At 36.7% G+C, this 17,419-nt stretch overlaps 1 protein-coding gene across 1 annotated transcript in view; it reads right to left on the reverse strand.

Moving 5' to 3' along the window:
* The window catches only part of LOC125924868 (uncharacterized), a 64,883-nt gene that overhangs the window by 33,632 nt on the left and 13,832 nt on the right, over positions 1-17,419 (reverse strand). The window contains exons 4-6 of the mRNA XM_049633705.1: positions 6,595-6,698; positions 4,640-4,816; positions 1,617-1,829 (exon numbers count right to left, since the gene is read on the reverse strand). Coding sequence (XP_049489662.1) covers positions 1,617-1,829; positions 4,640-4,816; positions 6,595-6,698 — 494 coding nt within the window. The remainder of the gene's footprint in view (positions 1-1,616; positions 1,830-4,639; positions 4,817-6,594; positions 6,699-17,419) is intronic.

A 17,419-nucleotide genomic window follows, 5' to 3' on the forward strand; every position in this document is an offset into this window, starting at 1 on the left:
CACAACAGCTAAATGGAAGGTGACTGACAGATGAGCTATCCCCTCGGTTGATATCTAGACAAGACACAAATTTCCAATGTTGGTTCATCTACTTTAAAGTGACATTTATCTTTGCCACCACAAACTCTCCCCAGAAATTTAAAAACACACATATTCCAAAACATGTGTCATGCAGTGATACAGATCTGTCTCATGGTTCTGAACACTCCCATGAGCCCCCAAAGCAAAGACTCGTATACTTTGTGGACGCTGGTGATACGAAAGGAAAGCTACCTCCTGATGTTCCTCCAGTAGGATGACTGAGCATTAGATGAAATCATACTCTCAGTCTGGCCATAGTAGTAATGTTACCTGTTTCGGTTTCTTTTTTTTTTTTTTAAGTTTATTTATTTATTTTGAAAGACAAACAGAGAGAGAGCGCACATGCACAAGTGGAGGAGGGGCACAGAGAAAAGGAGAGAGAGAATCCCAAGAAGGCTCTGCATTGTCAATACAGAGCCCAACGTACGGCTCAAACCCACGAACCATGAGGTCATGACCTGAGTCTAAATCAAGAGTCAGACACTCAACCAAATGAGCCACCCAGGTGCCCCAAAAGTAACGTCACCTGTTTTTAATCTTAATTGGTTCACATACCAGTTTGCCATAGCATGGCACCATGGATTCTTCTGTGAAATTTCACAGTGTTCTTGTGAGTCAATCAAGGATACTAATTAAATATGTGCATGCATGTGCTTTTCTCTTTGCACTCTGAACACCAGTGCAGCTCACCAGACACAGACTTGCCAGTCTGCAGCAGAGACAGGGGCCCACACAATGATGAGTAGTCTAAGCCTTCCTCCTTCTCACCCCCAGAAGCTCATGCAAACACTACCATATAATTGATGCCATACTGGTAAGGAGAAAAGGGAGAGGAAGCACCCCTGGGTCTATCTTAAAGATACAATTTAAACTAAATTGTTTCAAAAAAGAACAGAGGAACACAGCATTAGCAGTCAAGTTAAATGTGTAATCTTACATGACCCTCAACCCATAGAAGAATTATGATATATGAAAGGTGTTATGTGAGTTGCCTTCTATGTCCCCTCCTAAGTCAGGATGTTAAAGAAGATCCCCTAATATTTAGACTTTAAAATTACTTCCTTACTCAAAGTGCAGGGTTTCCATTGGTGGAAATTCAGGCACCAAAAGAAGCAGTAGGGAAATATTGTTGAGCTGGGACTTTCTGGAGCCTTGGTTCTCAATGTATGGTTTATAGACCAACATCATCAACAACAGCTGAGAGCTTATTAGAAACACAGACACACAGGTCCCACCACAGTTCATCTGAATTAGAATGTGCTTTACGATACAATTCCCAGGTGATTTGTGTGCACATTACATTTCAGAAGCAATGTCTAAAGGGTCGGACAGAATCCCTCTCTAATCATATAAAGCATGCGGCTGCCCTCCCAACTTTTCAATAAGTCAAGAGGACCCCCATATATAACATCCAATTTCTAAAACGTTTATGGGTTAAAGCTAAAAAAACAAAATACTCAGAAAGAGCCATTCTCATATCTATCATTGGCAAACGTATTAAACATTGGCTGAGAAAAATACAAGCATATGCTTACTGTTCCATCACACTGGCCATCCTTAATCCTCAGATACATCCCTGCATTTTTCACACTTTCAAACATGCAAATACCAGAGCTGATTTTATGCACTTTCCAGTAGGATTTCTCAGACTGGCTTCCCACTCCAGTGCAGCTCCCATCAGGCTGGAGACACAGGGCTTGGCACAGACTCGTGGCAAGTAGAACCACAGCACTGTTCAGGAACACGCCCTTCAGGATGACATACAGAACAGAAGGCAGTAAATAACAAGCTCATGTTTTGCTAAAAGAAGATGGCAAGAGAGCCCATTCTTTTACAGAAGTTATAGTGATCAGAATCTTACCAGAAACTTGTTGGCTAAAAATGAGCAAAATAAGGAATAATTTAACTACTATGCAAAACTATACAAAATTAAGGGAGGTTCTCTGACTGGCTCATTATAATATACAACAATTATTATTCATTGAGAATAAAGGATCAGTATTTAATGCTACAGAGATTTAAAAAATATAAAAAACCACAAATACTTCTCTTAAGAAATTTATAATCAATATAAACAAATAATGATAATATTAATACAAAGCAGAATAAAAACAGTGTACTACAAGTGTACCTGAATTATAGGATGCACCTTATTAGGTGCATATTAGGTCAATGTACATATGTAGGAATGAATGAATAAAAAGAGATATCAAATACAACTAAAGTATTTTTAAGTAAATCCTAGGCAACCAATAACTTAAGATGTAAAAAAATCTTGAAAGTTTATTAGAATACACTAATACTGTGCAGAAATAGATAAAATACATAAACACACAAGTCACTGAGGACAAAATACAAATGGCAAATACACATTAAAAAAAAAAAAAAGGCAGTTCACCCTACCTTATTACTCTAAAAATTGTCAAAAGTTTTTTTTAAAGACCATACTCAACACCAAGTTCAACAAGATGGATCCTCTCCTACACTGCGAAAGGAATTGGGTAGTAAAGCAATTAAGGAAAAAAAGAAACAAACAAAAACAGACTCTTAAATACAGAGAACAAACCAGTGGTTGCCAGAGGAGTGGGGGATGGGAGAATGGGTGAAATAGATAAAGGGAATTAAGAGCACACTTTCTCTGATGAGCACTGAGAAATGTATAGAATTGTTGAATCATTATATTGCACACCTGAAACTCATGTAACACTGTATGTTAATTATATTTCAATTAAAAAAGAGAAAGAAATTAACTTTGCTCACACAGGTCTGGCCTTTGCCTTTGGATTCTGAAAGGTAATTTCTAAACCTTTGGATTGTTATGCTTGATAGGAGTTTTTTGTTTGCTTGATGGTCTTGAACCAGTCACATAGTAAAAATCTGAATTAGGGTGGCAGTTTTGAGTCACAAGATGTCAGCTGACCTCCTCTGAGGCTGGAGACTGAGATCAGCAACATGGACTCTTTGTATGACTGAACCCCAATAAAGACTGCACACCAAGGCTCATGGGAGCTTTCTGAATGGCAATACTCCACGCATATTGTCACATATCAATGCTGAGAAACAAATGCTGTCCTCACTCTATAGGGAGAGGACAACTAGAAGTTGCACCATTTGGTACTTTCTACGTGTCTCTTCCCTTAGATGATTTTAACCTGTATCCTTTTTCTGTAATAAACCATAACCATGAGTATGACAACTTCCAGTGAGTTCTGAGCTATTTTACTAACTTATCAAAACTTGATAGTGGTCTCAAGGACTCTGGAACTCTGAAGTGTGTGTCAGATGTGAGGGTAGTCATATGAGCTGTCCCCTTTTAACTTCACAGTTGGTTTAATGTTCACAGGATTTAAAACTAGTACATTTCTGGAAAGAAAGTTGGCAGTATGTTCCCATAGTCTTAAAGGCTTCATATTCTGACCCTTAAATTCAATTTCAAATCATTTAAGCTAAGCAAATAACCAAATATGTCAAAGTATGTCAAAGTATATTTTGCAGTAACATATGCAGAGGTGGTAAAATGAAGAGGTTAAGATTAAACACCCAGGGGCATGTGGATGGCTCAGACAGTTAAGTGCCCAACTCTTGGTTTCGGTCAGGTCATGATCTTACCATTCAAGGGTTTGAGCCCCACATCAAACTCTGCACTGAGAGTGGGAGCTGCAGGGAATTCTCTCTCTCTCTCTGCCCTTTTCCTGTTTTCTCACTCTCTCTCTCTCTTTCTCAAAAATAAATAAACTTAAAAAAATTAAAAATCCAATGAGAGACACAGAGAGAGAGAGAGAGAGAGAGATTGATACATAAACAAACAAACATATACATACACCTTATGTTTGGGTATAAAAATCATGTTGTTTTGAGAAAAATAATATTACCATGAAGTGTTTATTATATAGTAAGCATAAAATGTTTTGAAGACAAATTGACTTTGATTTGAATCACGATCCACCATTTATCCACTAGTTATGCTACACTAGTCAGATTTTAACTTCTCGGAAAATCTTTTCTTCTATTTAAAATACAAATAATAGTATCTGTCACTATTTTTAGGATGATTAAATATAATTTTGTATGTGGTAAAGCTCTCAGTAAAGTGCTTGGCACAAAATAGGCAAAATGGTAGGTATTGTTTTATTATGATAACAATAATATTTTTAAGATAAACTCAGAAGCACATACTATAAAGAAAGAAGCATAAAATGATCACACATATACAACACTCAAAGAGTGTAAATATTCTAATTGTTAGACAAGTTAAATATATACGTTTGATTCCCAAATGTAAGAGTCTCTAAATTTGTACTAAGAATTCCCACATTTATGGTTTTCACCTACAAATTCAATTGAATAAAGGATGTCACTCCTATCAGTTCCAGTGCTGCTAAAGCTATGATCCCTATTGCCTTCCACAGTCTGGGTAAACAGAATGGCAACAGGCATCAATGCCACCTAGTGGGAAAGAGATCTGATTACTCCATTCTGACTCCAGAGCTTTCCTCAATAGAGCGAAATAAAGTAGGTATTTAGCAATATAAACTTCAATGACTTTCCACCATTTTACCTTGACAAAAACCACAAATTCTTTTGAAAGGTCTGCATAGCCTGCTGATGATTCAGCAGCTCTTTTGCCATGACGATCAAAAATAACCGTATGACCGGGAACCAATGCTGACTCAAGAAGTGCACAGCGGTTGGGCTGATAAAGCACTCGCAGCTCAGTGCAGGCTCCACCACTAGCCTAAAAGAAAAGGAAACAAACAAGCAAGCAAACTCTGAATTAGCAATAGAAAATAATTAAATTTGAAATGTTGGCACATTCTATGTATGTACAGGTCTATTTCCCTCTATAGACTCCTCATATTATCTATCACATGCTTTTGTCATTTAATTGTTTTGATTTTCCAGCCTGATTTCCAGGGTCTTATTCCAAGAACTTTCTGTTGATTTCTCAGAACTCATGGAAGAGTACCAGGTAACAACAAAAAAACTTCAGCAGCAGGAGAATTTAATGAGTTACTGTATTCTGTTGCTTATTTTTCATTTCTTCATTTGTGTTCTCCTAACTCAAGACTCCTTTGGACCAAAAGCTGAAATTAACAGGCACGCATTATTAGGTTTTGTTTACAAAAAAATTAAGCAAATCGAGGAGGTTATGCTACAGGGAAACATTCCTGGCTCGAAGTACTAGTTGAGATTTTACCCCATTTCCCCTCAGTGCCTTGGGGAGGCACTGGGCCTGAAAAGGAAGGACACATGGGTGTCCTTGAAAGGCTTGGCCCATGGCACTCACTAAAGCTACCAAACTCAGCAAAGTGCTCTTGTGTAAATATGGTAGGTAAGCAACAGGGCTATTCATCTCCAAGCAGCCATCTGATGTTTGATGAGTACATCAGCAGTTACTGGTGTGGACTGAAGCCAAAAGGGCTGTTACTGGATATTCCCAGACCCCCATACCAGGAAAAGTCTTGTGTGTAACAAGATGAGTCTCGTCGTAACTAAGATGGAAACTCTCACCAACCTAATGGGTTAGGGGCTTGGAAGTAAATTTAATTTGAGTTTAGAAAAATAAATTTCTCAAACTCTTGATCTAATTAAGTAGATTTCATACTTACTACATTCTTATTTATAAGCACTTACTATGACCAGGATCTGTGCTGAGCAGAACGTGCTACAAAGTAGAGCACAGGATGATGTGCTAAGTCCAGAGCAGAGGAGAAAAGACTTTGTAAAGAAAATTTGACGGATTATCATTTAGCCTGAATTTCAAGCCTACAAATTATATACGTTTTTTTCAATAATTATTATTTTCCCTTAAGTTAAATAATACACTACGAGTCAAAAATCATGTAATATTATATAGCATTACATGAAAAGCTGTAGCATGAGTGCTAGAATCAGAATGCCAGTGTTCAATTCCTGCTTCCACATTTACTGCCTATGTGACCTTGAGCCACTCACTTCATTCTCCTACACATCAGGTTCCTCTTCTGTTAAACAGGGATAATAACGAATTCTCTCACAGGGCAGATATAAAGATTAAGCATTATAACACATATTAAACATTTTACAACAGTGCGTGACAGCTATCCTATGCGGTCTCATTTTTCAAAATAAATAACATGCATATATTTTTTAAAACAGCTTTATATATTAAAAGCTACTTTTCAAACCTAAACTAAGCAATACAAAGCATCCTTAGGTGACGTTATTAGTATTTCTTCCCCAATAATATGCTCCTTGAAGGGACCTTTGAGAAATCAGATCGTCCCCTTTTGGAGGCTTATTAATACTTTGAATGTTATCAGAAAAGTGATCTAGTTTTCTTGTCTAAATTTTAATTGCTGAAATTAGGACCATTTATGCAACAGAATATCAAAAGTTAGTTAGACAAAACAGAATAATGAAAAGGGTGAAAGGGAAAGCCAAAGGAAATACAATTTGATAATCTTATAAAAATAAATTATATATGGATACAACACTATTGATAAACAGCAAATAAACAAAATCACTACACACCATTCCAGTGACAGTACTGTTGTCAACAGCAAGAGAAAGATGCCTGATTACATGACTCTGGAAAATGCACATATTTCCTTTGTTGAAAATAACATCAAAGAGACCTGGAAAACATTTTAGGTATTAGCAAGTAGTAATTCATGCTTTTAAAGTATTTTTTCTTATTCAATTATACACTGAAACCTCCTGATAAGACATTTTATGACACCTCTCAGTTAAATATTTTTAATTAGTCAAAAGACAGAATGCCACTAACCTTTGATTGTCTACGAGTTGCTTGGCAATTTGGTGGAATTTCCATGGAAAATCCCTAATGCCTTTCCATGCTAATCGGTAAGCCCTGATACAACCCCAAAGAATAATACCTGACAGAACTGATTCCAGGAAAATAAATTATCCTGGTGCAAAAAAAAAAAAAAAAAAAAATTCCATTCCATAAATCTCAGGGACTTGAGGTAAAATAAAATAACACATTATAATATAATAATGCATTACAAATACATATGACTTGAGCATTAGTGACTGCTTTCTAGGATTACGATGATTAAGATAATGTCATCATATATCTGATTGTTTTCAGTTTTCAATATACTGTTTTTTTAAGTAGGCTTCACACCCAGTACAGAGCCCAATGTGGGGCTTGAACTCATGACCCCAAGATCAAGACCTGAGCTGAGATCAAGAGTCAGATGCTCAACTGACTGAGCCACCCAGGCACCCCAGGTTCTCAGTATACTTTTATATACCTTTTTATCTTAAAATGTATGCTTCTTCAAGGCATGAATTTTTGTCTACTCTGTATACATCCATATAACTGCACTTAGAACAGTGTGTAGAACATAGTAATTTCTCAAGAAATATTCTTTAGTCAATTAAATCATATATATATATACACACACATATGCATATATATGTGTGTGTGTGTGTGTGTGTGTATAGTATATATTAACAGATCCAGAGAGAAACTGACAGACTACAATAATGTAAGGAACTTTAACACCTGACTTATAACAATGAATACATCTAAACAAAGAAATCAATAAGGAAACATTGACTTTAAACAATATGTTAAACTAGATGGACTTAAAAGACATACACAGAACATTCTATTCAAGATCAGCAGAATACATATTCTTCTCAAGTGTACATGAAACATCCTCTAGGGCAGATCATATGTTAGGCCAAAAACAAGTCTCAGTAAATTCAAGAATATCAAAATCATATCAAGAATCTTCTCTGACTACAATGATATAAAACTAAGAAACCAAGTACAAGAAGAAAACAGAAATCCACAAAAATGTGATGATTAAAGAACATGTGGGTCACCTGGGTGGCTCAGTCAGTTAAGCGACTAACTCTTGATTTCAGCTCAGGTCATTCATGATCTCATGGTTCTCATGTTCTCATGATCTCATACACTGTATGCTAACTAACTGGAATTTAAATAATTTTTTTTTAAAAAAAGAGGGAAGATCATAGCAGTGCAGGCCTAAATCAAAAAATAAGAAATATCTCCAACAATCTAACTTCATGTTAGAATCTAGATGTAAGACTCTAGTTCTGGTTCTGGCAATAAAGAGTTCAATAATTCATTCAACCACTATTTACTGACCACTTACTACGTGCATGAAATATTTTAAGTTGTAACCTAGATAAAGATTCTCAATGTTCTTATCTGTCCAACATTCTTATCTTTACAAACAAGAGGTGGGGCTCCTGAGTGGCTCAGTCAGTAAAGGAGAGAACTTTTGATTTCAGCCCAGGTCATGATCTCCACTTCATGAGATTGAGCCCCAGAGGGGGCTCCACACTGACAGTGCACAGAGCTTGTTTCTGATTCTCTCTCTCCCTCTCCCCCTGCCCTTCCCCGACTTGCACTTGCTCTCCCTCAAGTAAATAAACTTTAAAAAAATAAAAACAAGAGGTAAGTCTATATAATCTTAAGTTCCTGGCTAATTCTAACATCCACTGGATCTAGTCACACTAATGTCACCAAAACGAAGTCTAATTGCCAAAATCCAACAGAAGCGTTTCAGTCCTTATTTGGCTTTGCCTCTCTACTCCATCTGAACCTGCAGGCACCTTTTGAAACTTCACAATCGCCCTCCTCACTAACTTCCTTCTCAATTGCCCTTTTCATGCACAGGGTTCTGTCCTCAGCTGATTAACCTTCTCACTTTTCACTGGCTCCCTGGGAAGTTTCTTTTGATAATCCATAAAGTGATAAATGCCAAGTAAAATCTAAACCACCCCCTCAACATCAGCTCATATATATCACTTCCTGTTAAACATAAACAACTGGGTATCTCACAGACACTTCAAACTCCATATATACAAACGAGAGCTCACAATTTCCCCTACACTCCTAGCTTCCAAATGTACTCCTCCTAAATCTTCTGTATCTACGCTTTAGTTGGCGATCCCATCAACAATTTAATCACCCAACTCAGAAACCTGAGAGTAACCTTTGCCCTTAATACTCCTTTACCAATAAATGATGAAAGCCTGCCAATCTTATCTCCTAGAAATTCCTCAAAGCATCCCCTCTACTCTACCAATATTCCCACTGAAGTATTTTTGGTCCTCATCATCTTCTGCTTGACATGTTACAAGAGGCTTCTAACTGGTCACTCCTTCTCTAATCTCCCTGCACATCCTGAAATCTTACCTCCACTTAGCTATCAAAGTATTTCTATTCTACTTCAAATCCATTAACAGCTATGTCCCACCCATAGGAGGGAATAAAAGAAGTTGCCTTCAGACATACATTGGCCCTTCTCTCTCAGGTATTTGTATAGGGGCCACAGACTAGTCATGGAAGGGGATGGTTTGACTTACACATTGCAGTAGACACCTTTTGATGACCAGCAGACTACTTTTAACACAATATTCTTGTGGTATTGGGATAAAGGGTTTAAAACATGCTTTACGGTCTCTAGAGTAAAACATCAGATTTAGCACTCTCTATTGCAACACTCAAAAAGATACAGGAGTGCTGATTCATAGGGGCATGAACCCCAAAGTTTATAGCAGCACTTTCAACAATAGCCAAATTAAGGAAAGAGCCCGAATGTCCTTGACTGATGAATGAATAAAGAAGATTTGGTTTGTATATTCAAAGGAATACTACTTGGCTATGAGAAAGAATGATCCTGCCATTTGCAACAACGTGGACGGAACTGGAGGGTATTATGCTAAGTGAAATAAGTCAGTCAGAGAAAGACAGATAACCATATGTTTTCACTCTTATGTGGATCCTGAGAAACTTAACAGAAGACCATGGGGGAAGGGAAGGGAAGAAAATAGTTGCAAACAGAGACAGAGGCAAGCCATAAGATACTCTTAAATACAGAGAAAAAACAGAGGGTTGATGGGGGAGAAGGGAAAATGGGTGATGGGCACTGAGGAGGGCACTTGTTGGGATGAGCACTGGGTGTTGTATGTAAGCAATGAATCATGGGAATCTACCCCCAAAACCAAGAACACACTGTATACACTCTATGTTAGCTAACTTGACAATAAATTATATTTTAAAAAATTCATCTTGGATCTACAGTTGGATTCTGAGTTAAGAAATTCAGCAATTTACAAAACAAAATAGCCCTGATTTGCTGAAGACTGGTATAAGCGTTAGTCTCACCTCTATGTATCAACTCAGAGAGAGTTACACGAGGTCAGAGAGCAAAGTGAGCAGCCATATCCAAACCATGAACACGTACTTCTGACATCCAGAGTTCTCTTCTTCCTTTACATCTCCTTTCCCTAATCTTTCTGAATTCAGAGACTTAGGTTCACTTTAAAGGAGACTGAATAAGACAACATCCATCCTAGAACACATTCTTTTTCAATTTAAAGCCAAGGAAGTCCTTCCAAGTCCTCTCCCTAAAATAGAAGAGCAAAACCAATGGCTTTTTGATCTCAGAGAAATGCACCTAGGATATGGTAAGAGCTGGAGCAGAAGACAAAGTGACCAACGTGTATCCACTGCTATACTCTTTAAATTATAAGTATTTTTTAATTTGCTTTATTAGTACCTAGTAGCAGACAACCAGACAAACAAAAAAATTACAGCTAATCACCACCTAGTGAATCACCACATTCACTAGAAATAGGGCTTAAAAATGAGTAGATCAACTGCTAACAATAATCTAAGAGAAGAATTCTAGTAGTACCTACACAGAATCCTACCTACACAGACAGAATACGAAAGATAACACAAAGAAGGAGTAAGTTCTAGAAAAGACTGTATTTTTTGTTATTCAAAAAAAAAGTAGAGAATAAACAGCACAAGAACTTTCGTTTAAGGGGAAGAGGAAAATTAGCTTCCTTGGTATACCATGTAAACTATTTGATAAAGAAACAATGAAAAACTACAGAAAATCTTCTCTTCAAAGTCCTGAGAAGATTCAATCTATATCTCCTATGAAACAATACTCCTTAAATTCCTACTTCCCAATTAATTGTAACTGAAACTGGAAATTATCAAGCATGCATTACAGGTATAGTTACCATACAATTGTCCAACCAGGATACTTTTGAGAGTAAAATGGGATGCCAATCAGATGGAATACAGCTTCAAACAAGAACATACAAACGAGAGTGTGTGGTCCTTTTAACTTATGCAATGCTTTACACAAGAAAAAGACCTTAGCCTTACATTTTAAAATTGGATAATAAATGTGTGTTTGTAAGTGTCAAGCTTATACTAAAGCTAAAGCATCCATTTTTTATTATTAATTCTGCCTTAATGACAAAGTGTAATGAATCTAAGACCCTCATGCACCACTGATGAGAGTATATACAACTGATATAACTGATATATTTAAAGGGCTGATATAACTCTTCTGAAAAGAGATGGGGCAATCTATAAAAAGAGGCTTAAAAATCTTGGGTGAAAGGAGAAACCAAAGGAAAATCAAAATAAATCCTGAAACAAATGAACATGGAAACACAGCACACCAAAACTTATGGGATACAGCGAAAGCTGTTCTAAGAGGGTTAGGTGTAGCAATATGTGCCCACGTTTTAGAAAAGAAAGATCTTAGGACACCTTGATGGCTCAGTTGATTAAGCGACCAACTCTTGATTTTAGCTCTGGTCATGATCTCCAGGTTCGTGAGATAAAGCGTTGAGTCAGACTCTGCACTGACATCATGGAACCTTTCAACATGGAAGCCTAGAGCCAGAAGAAGGTAGATCAAATTAAAGACTGGAGAAGAAATAAATGGTATAGAAACAAACAAACAAACAAACAACAGTATAACACATCAATGAACCTAACAGTTATTTCTTCAAAATAATTATAAAATTAATAAACTCCTAGCCAGACTTATCAAAAAGAAAAGAGAAAGAACCCAAATAGATAAAATCATGAATGAAAGGGGAAAGACCACAGCCAATACCACAGAAATACAAACAATTATAAGAAAATATTATGAAAAATTATATGCCAACAAACTGGGCAACCTGGAAGAAATGGATGAGCTCCTAGAAACATACAAACTACCAAAAGTGAAAACAGAAAGAAATAGAAACTTTGAATAGACCCACAATCAGAAAAGAAATTGAAACAGTAATCAAAAATCTCCCAAGAAACAAAATTTGAGGGCCAGAGGCTTCTCAGGGGAATTCTACCAGACATTTAAAGAAGTGTTAATACCTGTTCTTCTTAATCTGTTCTAAAAAACAGAAACATAAGGAAAACTTCCAAACTCCAAAACCAAAACCAAAGACCCCACTAAAAAGAAGAATTGCAGGGCAATGTCCCTGAGGAACACGGAGGCAAAAATTCTCAAAAAGATACTATCAAATCAAATTTGACAGTCCATTAAAAGAATTATTCACCACGATCAAGTGGGATTTATTTCTGGGCTGCCAGGCTAGTTCAGTATTTACAAATCAATCAGTGTGATACACCACATTAATAAAAGAAAGGATAAGAACCATATGATCCTCTCAATAGATGCAGAAAAAGCATTTGACAAAATACAGCATCCATTCTTGATAAAAACCCTCCACAAAGTAGGGACAGGGAGAACATACCACAACATCACAAAGGCCATATACGAAAAACAGACAATATCATCCTCAAAGGGGAAAAACCGAGAGCCTTTCCCCTACAGTCAGGAACAAAACAACGATGTCCATTCTCACCATTACTATTTAACATAGTACTGGAAGTCTTAGCTTCAGCAATCAGACAACAAAAAGAAATGAGGCATCCAAACTGGCAAGGAAGAAGTTAAACTTTCACTATTTGCAGACAGCATGACACTCTATGTTGGAAACCCAAAAGACCCAAATAATTGATAGAACTAATTCAGCAAAGTTGCAGGATATAAAACCAATGTGCAAAAATCTGTTGCATTTCTATACACCAATAACAAAGCGTCAGAAAAAGAAATCAAGCAATCGACCCCATGTGCAACTGCACCAAAACAATTAGACACCCAGGAACGAACCTAACCAAAGAGATAAAGGATCAGCACTCTGAAAACTATGGAAGACATATGAAATGAATTGAAAAGAACACAATGAAATGGAAAAGCACTCATGCTCATGGATTAAAAGAACAAACATTGTTAAAATGTCTATACTACTCAAAGCAATCTACACATTTAACGCAATCCTTATCAAAATAACACCAGCATTTTTCACAGAGCTAGAATGAACAATCCTACAATTTGTATGGAACCACAAAAGACCCCAAGTAGCCAAAGCAATCCTGAAAAAGAAAACCACAACTGGAGACATCACAATTCCAGACTTCAAGCTATATTATAAAGCTGTAGTCATCAAGACACCATGGTACTGGCACAAAAACAGACACACAGATCAATGGAACAGAAGAGAAAACACAGAAATGGACCCACAACTATATGGTCAACTAACCTTTGACAAAGCAGGGAAGAATATCCAATGAAAAACGACAGTCTGTTCAACAAATGGTATCAGGAAAACTGGACAGCAATACGCAAAAGAATAAAACTGGACCACTTTCTTATACCATACACAAAAATAAATTCAAAATGGATGAGAAACCCAATGTGAGACAGGAAACCATCAAATCCTAGAGAAGAACACAGGCAGCAACCTCTTTGACCTCGGCTGGAGCCACTCACTTCTTACCAGACACGTCACCAGAGGCAAGGGAAACAAAAGCAAAAATGAACTAATGGGACTTCATCAAGATAAAAAGCTTCTGCACTGTGGAGGAAACAACAAAAAGTCAGCCTACAGAATGGGAGAAGATATTTTCAAATAACATATCTGATAAAGGTTTAATATCCAAAATCTATAAAGAACTTATCAAACCCAACACCTGAAAAACAAATTATCCAGTGAAGAAATGGCAGAAGACTTGAATAGACACTCTTCCAAAGAAGACACCCAGGTGGCTAATAGACACATGAAATGACATTCAACATCACTCGTCATCAGGGAAATACAAATCAAAAGCATAATGAGAGGGGCAGCTGGGGGGCTCAGTAGGTTAAGCATCTGACTCTTATTTCATCTCAGGTCATGATCTCAGTCATGAGACTGAGCCCAGCATCAGGCTTTGTGATGTGCATGGAGCCTGCTTGGGATTGTCTCTTTTCTCTTCTCTTCTCTTTTCTCCCTCTCTCTCTCTCTCTCTCTCTCTCTCTCTCTGTCCTTCCCCTGCTTGCTTTCTCTCTCTCTCAAAATAAATAAATAATCATTAAAAAAAAAAACACCATGAGATACTGCTTCACACCTGTTAGAATGGCTAAAATTAACAACACAGGAAGCAAGATGTGTTGGCAAGGTTGTAGAGAAAGGGGAACCCTCTTGCACTGTTGGTGGGAACGCTGACTGGTGTAGCCACTCTGGAGAACAGTATGGAGGCTCTTCAAAAAGTTAAAAAGAGAACTACCCTATGATCCAGGAATTAACTGCACTACTAGGTATGTACCCAAAGTTACAAAACTACAGTTTCAAAGGGGTATATGCACCCCCAATGTTTATAGCAGCATCAACAACAGCCAAACTATGGAGAGAGACCAAATGTCCACCAACTGATGAATGGAACATGAGGTATATGTATACAATGGAATATTACTCAACCATCAAAAATAATTGCAACAACTAGATGTATTAGGCCAAGTGAAATAAGTCAGTCAGAGAAAGCCAAATACCATATGATTTCACTCATATGGAATTTAAGAAAGCAAGCAGATGAACATATGGGGGTGGGGGTAAAGAAAGAGGTAAACAAACCATGAGAGACTCTGAAAGACAGAACGAACTGAGGGGTGATGGAGGGAGGTGGGTGGGAGATGGGCTAGATGGGTGATGGGTATTAAGGAGGGCACTTGTTATGATGACCACTGGGTGTTGTATGTAAGTAAATAATCACTGAATTCTACTCCTGAAACCAATATTGCACTGTATGTTAACTAACTAGAATTTAAATAACAATTTGAAAAAGAAAGAATAAATGAAATAGGAAACAAAAACAATAGGAAAGATTAACTAAGACCTTGAAATAAGGAGTTGGGTTTTTTGAAAAGATAAACAAATTGTCAAATCTTTGGCTGGATTAACCAAGAAAAAAAAAGGAGACTCAAATAGGTAAAATTATAAATGAAAAAGAAGACATTACAACTGAAACCACTGAAATACAAAATGTCATAAAACAATTTTATACCCACAAATTGGAAAACTTAGAAAAAACGGATAAGGTCTTAAAAACATACATTCTAAGAATGAGTCATGAGAAAAAAAAAGAAAATTTGAAGAAACCAATAACAATTAAGGAGTTGAATCAGTAATCAAGAATCTCCCAACAAAGAAATGCCCAGGATCTAATGGTTTCACAGGTAAAATTACCAAATATTTAAAGAACAATTAACACCAATATTTCTCAAACATTTCCAAAAAAAAAAAACTGAGGAGGGAACACTCCCAAACTCATTTTACTAGGCCAGCATTACCCTGTTACCAAGGCCAGATAAGGACACAACAACAACAACAACAACCACAACAACAACATAAAAGAAAACTACAGGCCAATATTATAGATAAATATAAATGCAAAAATTCTCAACAAAATAGTAGGAAACTCAATCTGAAGTCACATTAAGAACATTATACACCATGATCAAGTGGGATTTATCCCTGGGATGCAAACTGTTTCAAAATACTCAAATCAAGAGAGTGACACACTACATTAATTGAATGAAAGACAAAAATCATACAATCATTTATAGATGCAGAAAAAACATTTGAGAAAATTCAGTATCATTTCATGAAAAAAATCTCTCAAAAAGTGGGGATGGGAGAACCTTACCTCTACATAATAAAGACCATGTATGACAACCCCCCAGCTAACATCATAGTCAGTGGTGAAAAACTAAAACAAGTCTAAGATCAGGAAGAAGGCAAGGGTGCCCACTGTCACCAGTACGTATCAGCAGAGTACTGGAAGCCTAGCCTGAGCAAACAGGCAACAAAAAGAAATAAAAAGAATCCAAATTCAGAAGGAAGAAGTAAAATTGTTTCTACTTGCAGGTGATATGAGAGTCTCCACCAAAAATTGTTAGAACTAATAAAACAAATTCAGTAAAGTTGCAGGATACAAAATCAATGCACAAAAATCAGCTGAGTTTCTATAACACTCACAGCAAACTGTCTGAAAAACAAATGAAGAAAAAATTTAAAATAGCATCAAAAACAAGAAAATTCTTAGGAATAAATTTAACCTAGAAAGTGAAAGATCTATACGCCAAAACTGTAAGGCAGTGATTAAAAAAATTAAAAAGACATGAATATAAATATATCCCATATTCATGAATCATAAACCGTTAAAATGTCCATACTACCTGAAGCCATTTATTGTTTCAACACAATCCCTATTAAAATTCCAATGGCATTTTCATAGAAATAGAAAAAATAATCTTAAAATTTATAAGGAACTACAAAGACTGTAAATAGTCAAAATAATCTTGAGAAAGAACAAAGTAATCTTGAGAAAAAAAAATCATACATCCTAATATTAAACTACATTAGGGCTACAGTAATCAAAGCAGTTTGGTACTGGCATTAAAACAGACACCTAAACCAATGGAACAGAATAGAGAACCAAGAAATAAGCCCACACATACACCGTCAACTAATACTCGACAAGAGAGTCAAGGAAACTCAATGCAGAAAGGATAGTCTCTTCAATAAGTGGTTCTGGAAAACTGGATGTCCACATACTGTTGAAGAACAGTATAAATAGCTCCTTAATGTTGGTCTTGGCAATGATTTTTTGGATATGACATCAAAAGTACAAGCCACAAAATAAAAAGCAACAAGTGGTACTACATCAAACTAAAAGACTTCCACACAGCAAAGGAAACAATCAACAAAATAAAAAGGCAACCTACAGAATGGGAGAAAATATTTGCAAACCGTATCTCTGATGAGGGATTTATTTCCAAAATATATAAGGAACTCAACACAATGGCAAAAAAAAAAACCCATAAAACAAATAAAACAACACACACACACACACACACACACACACACACACACACACACGATTAACAACAAAAAAACACTTCCATTTAAAAATGGATAGGGGCGCCTGGGTGGCTCAGTCGGTTAAGCGTCCGACTTCGGCTCAGGTCATGATCTCACAGTCCGTGAGTTCAAGCCCCGCGTCGGGCTCTGTGCTGACAGCTCAGAGCCTGGAGCCTGTTTCAGATTCTGTGTCTCCCTCTCTCTCTGCCCCTCCCCTATTCATGCTCTGTCTCTCTCTGTTTCAAAAATAAATAAACGTTAAAAAAAAATTTAAAAATGGATAGAACATTGGAAC

The sequence above is a fragment of the Panthera uncia genome, chromosome F2, assembly GCF_023721935.1.
Source record: "Panthera uncia isolate 11264 chromosome F2, Puncia_PCG_1.0, whole genome shotgun sequence".
In the NCBI taxonomy this organism is placed as follows: domain Eukaryota; kingdom Metazoa; phylum Chordata; class Mammalia; order Carnivora; family Felidae; genus Panthera; species Panthera uncia.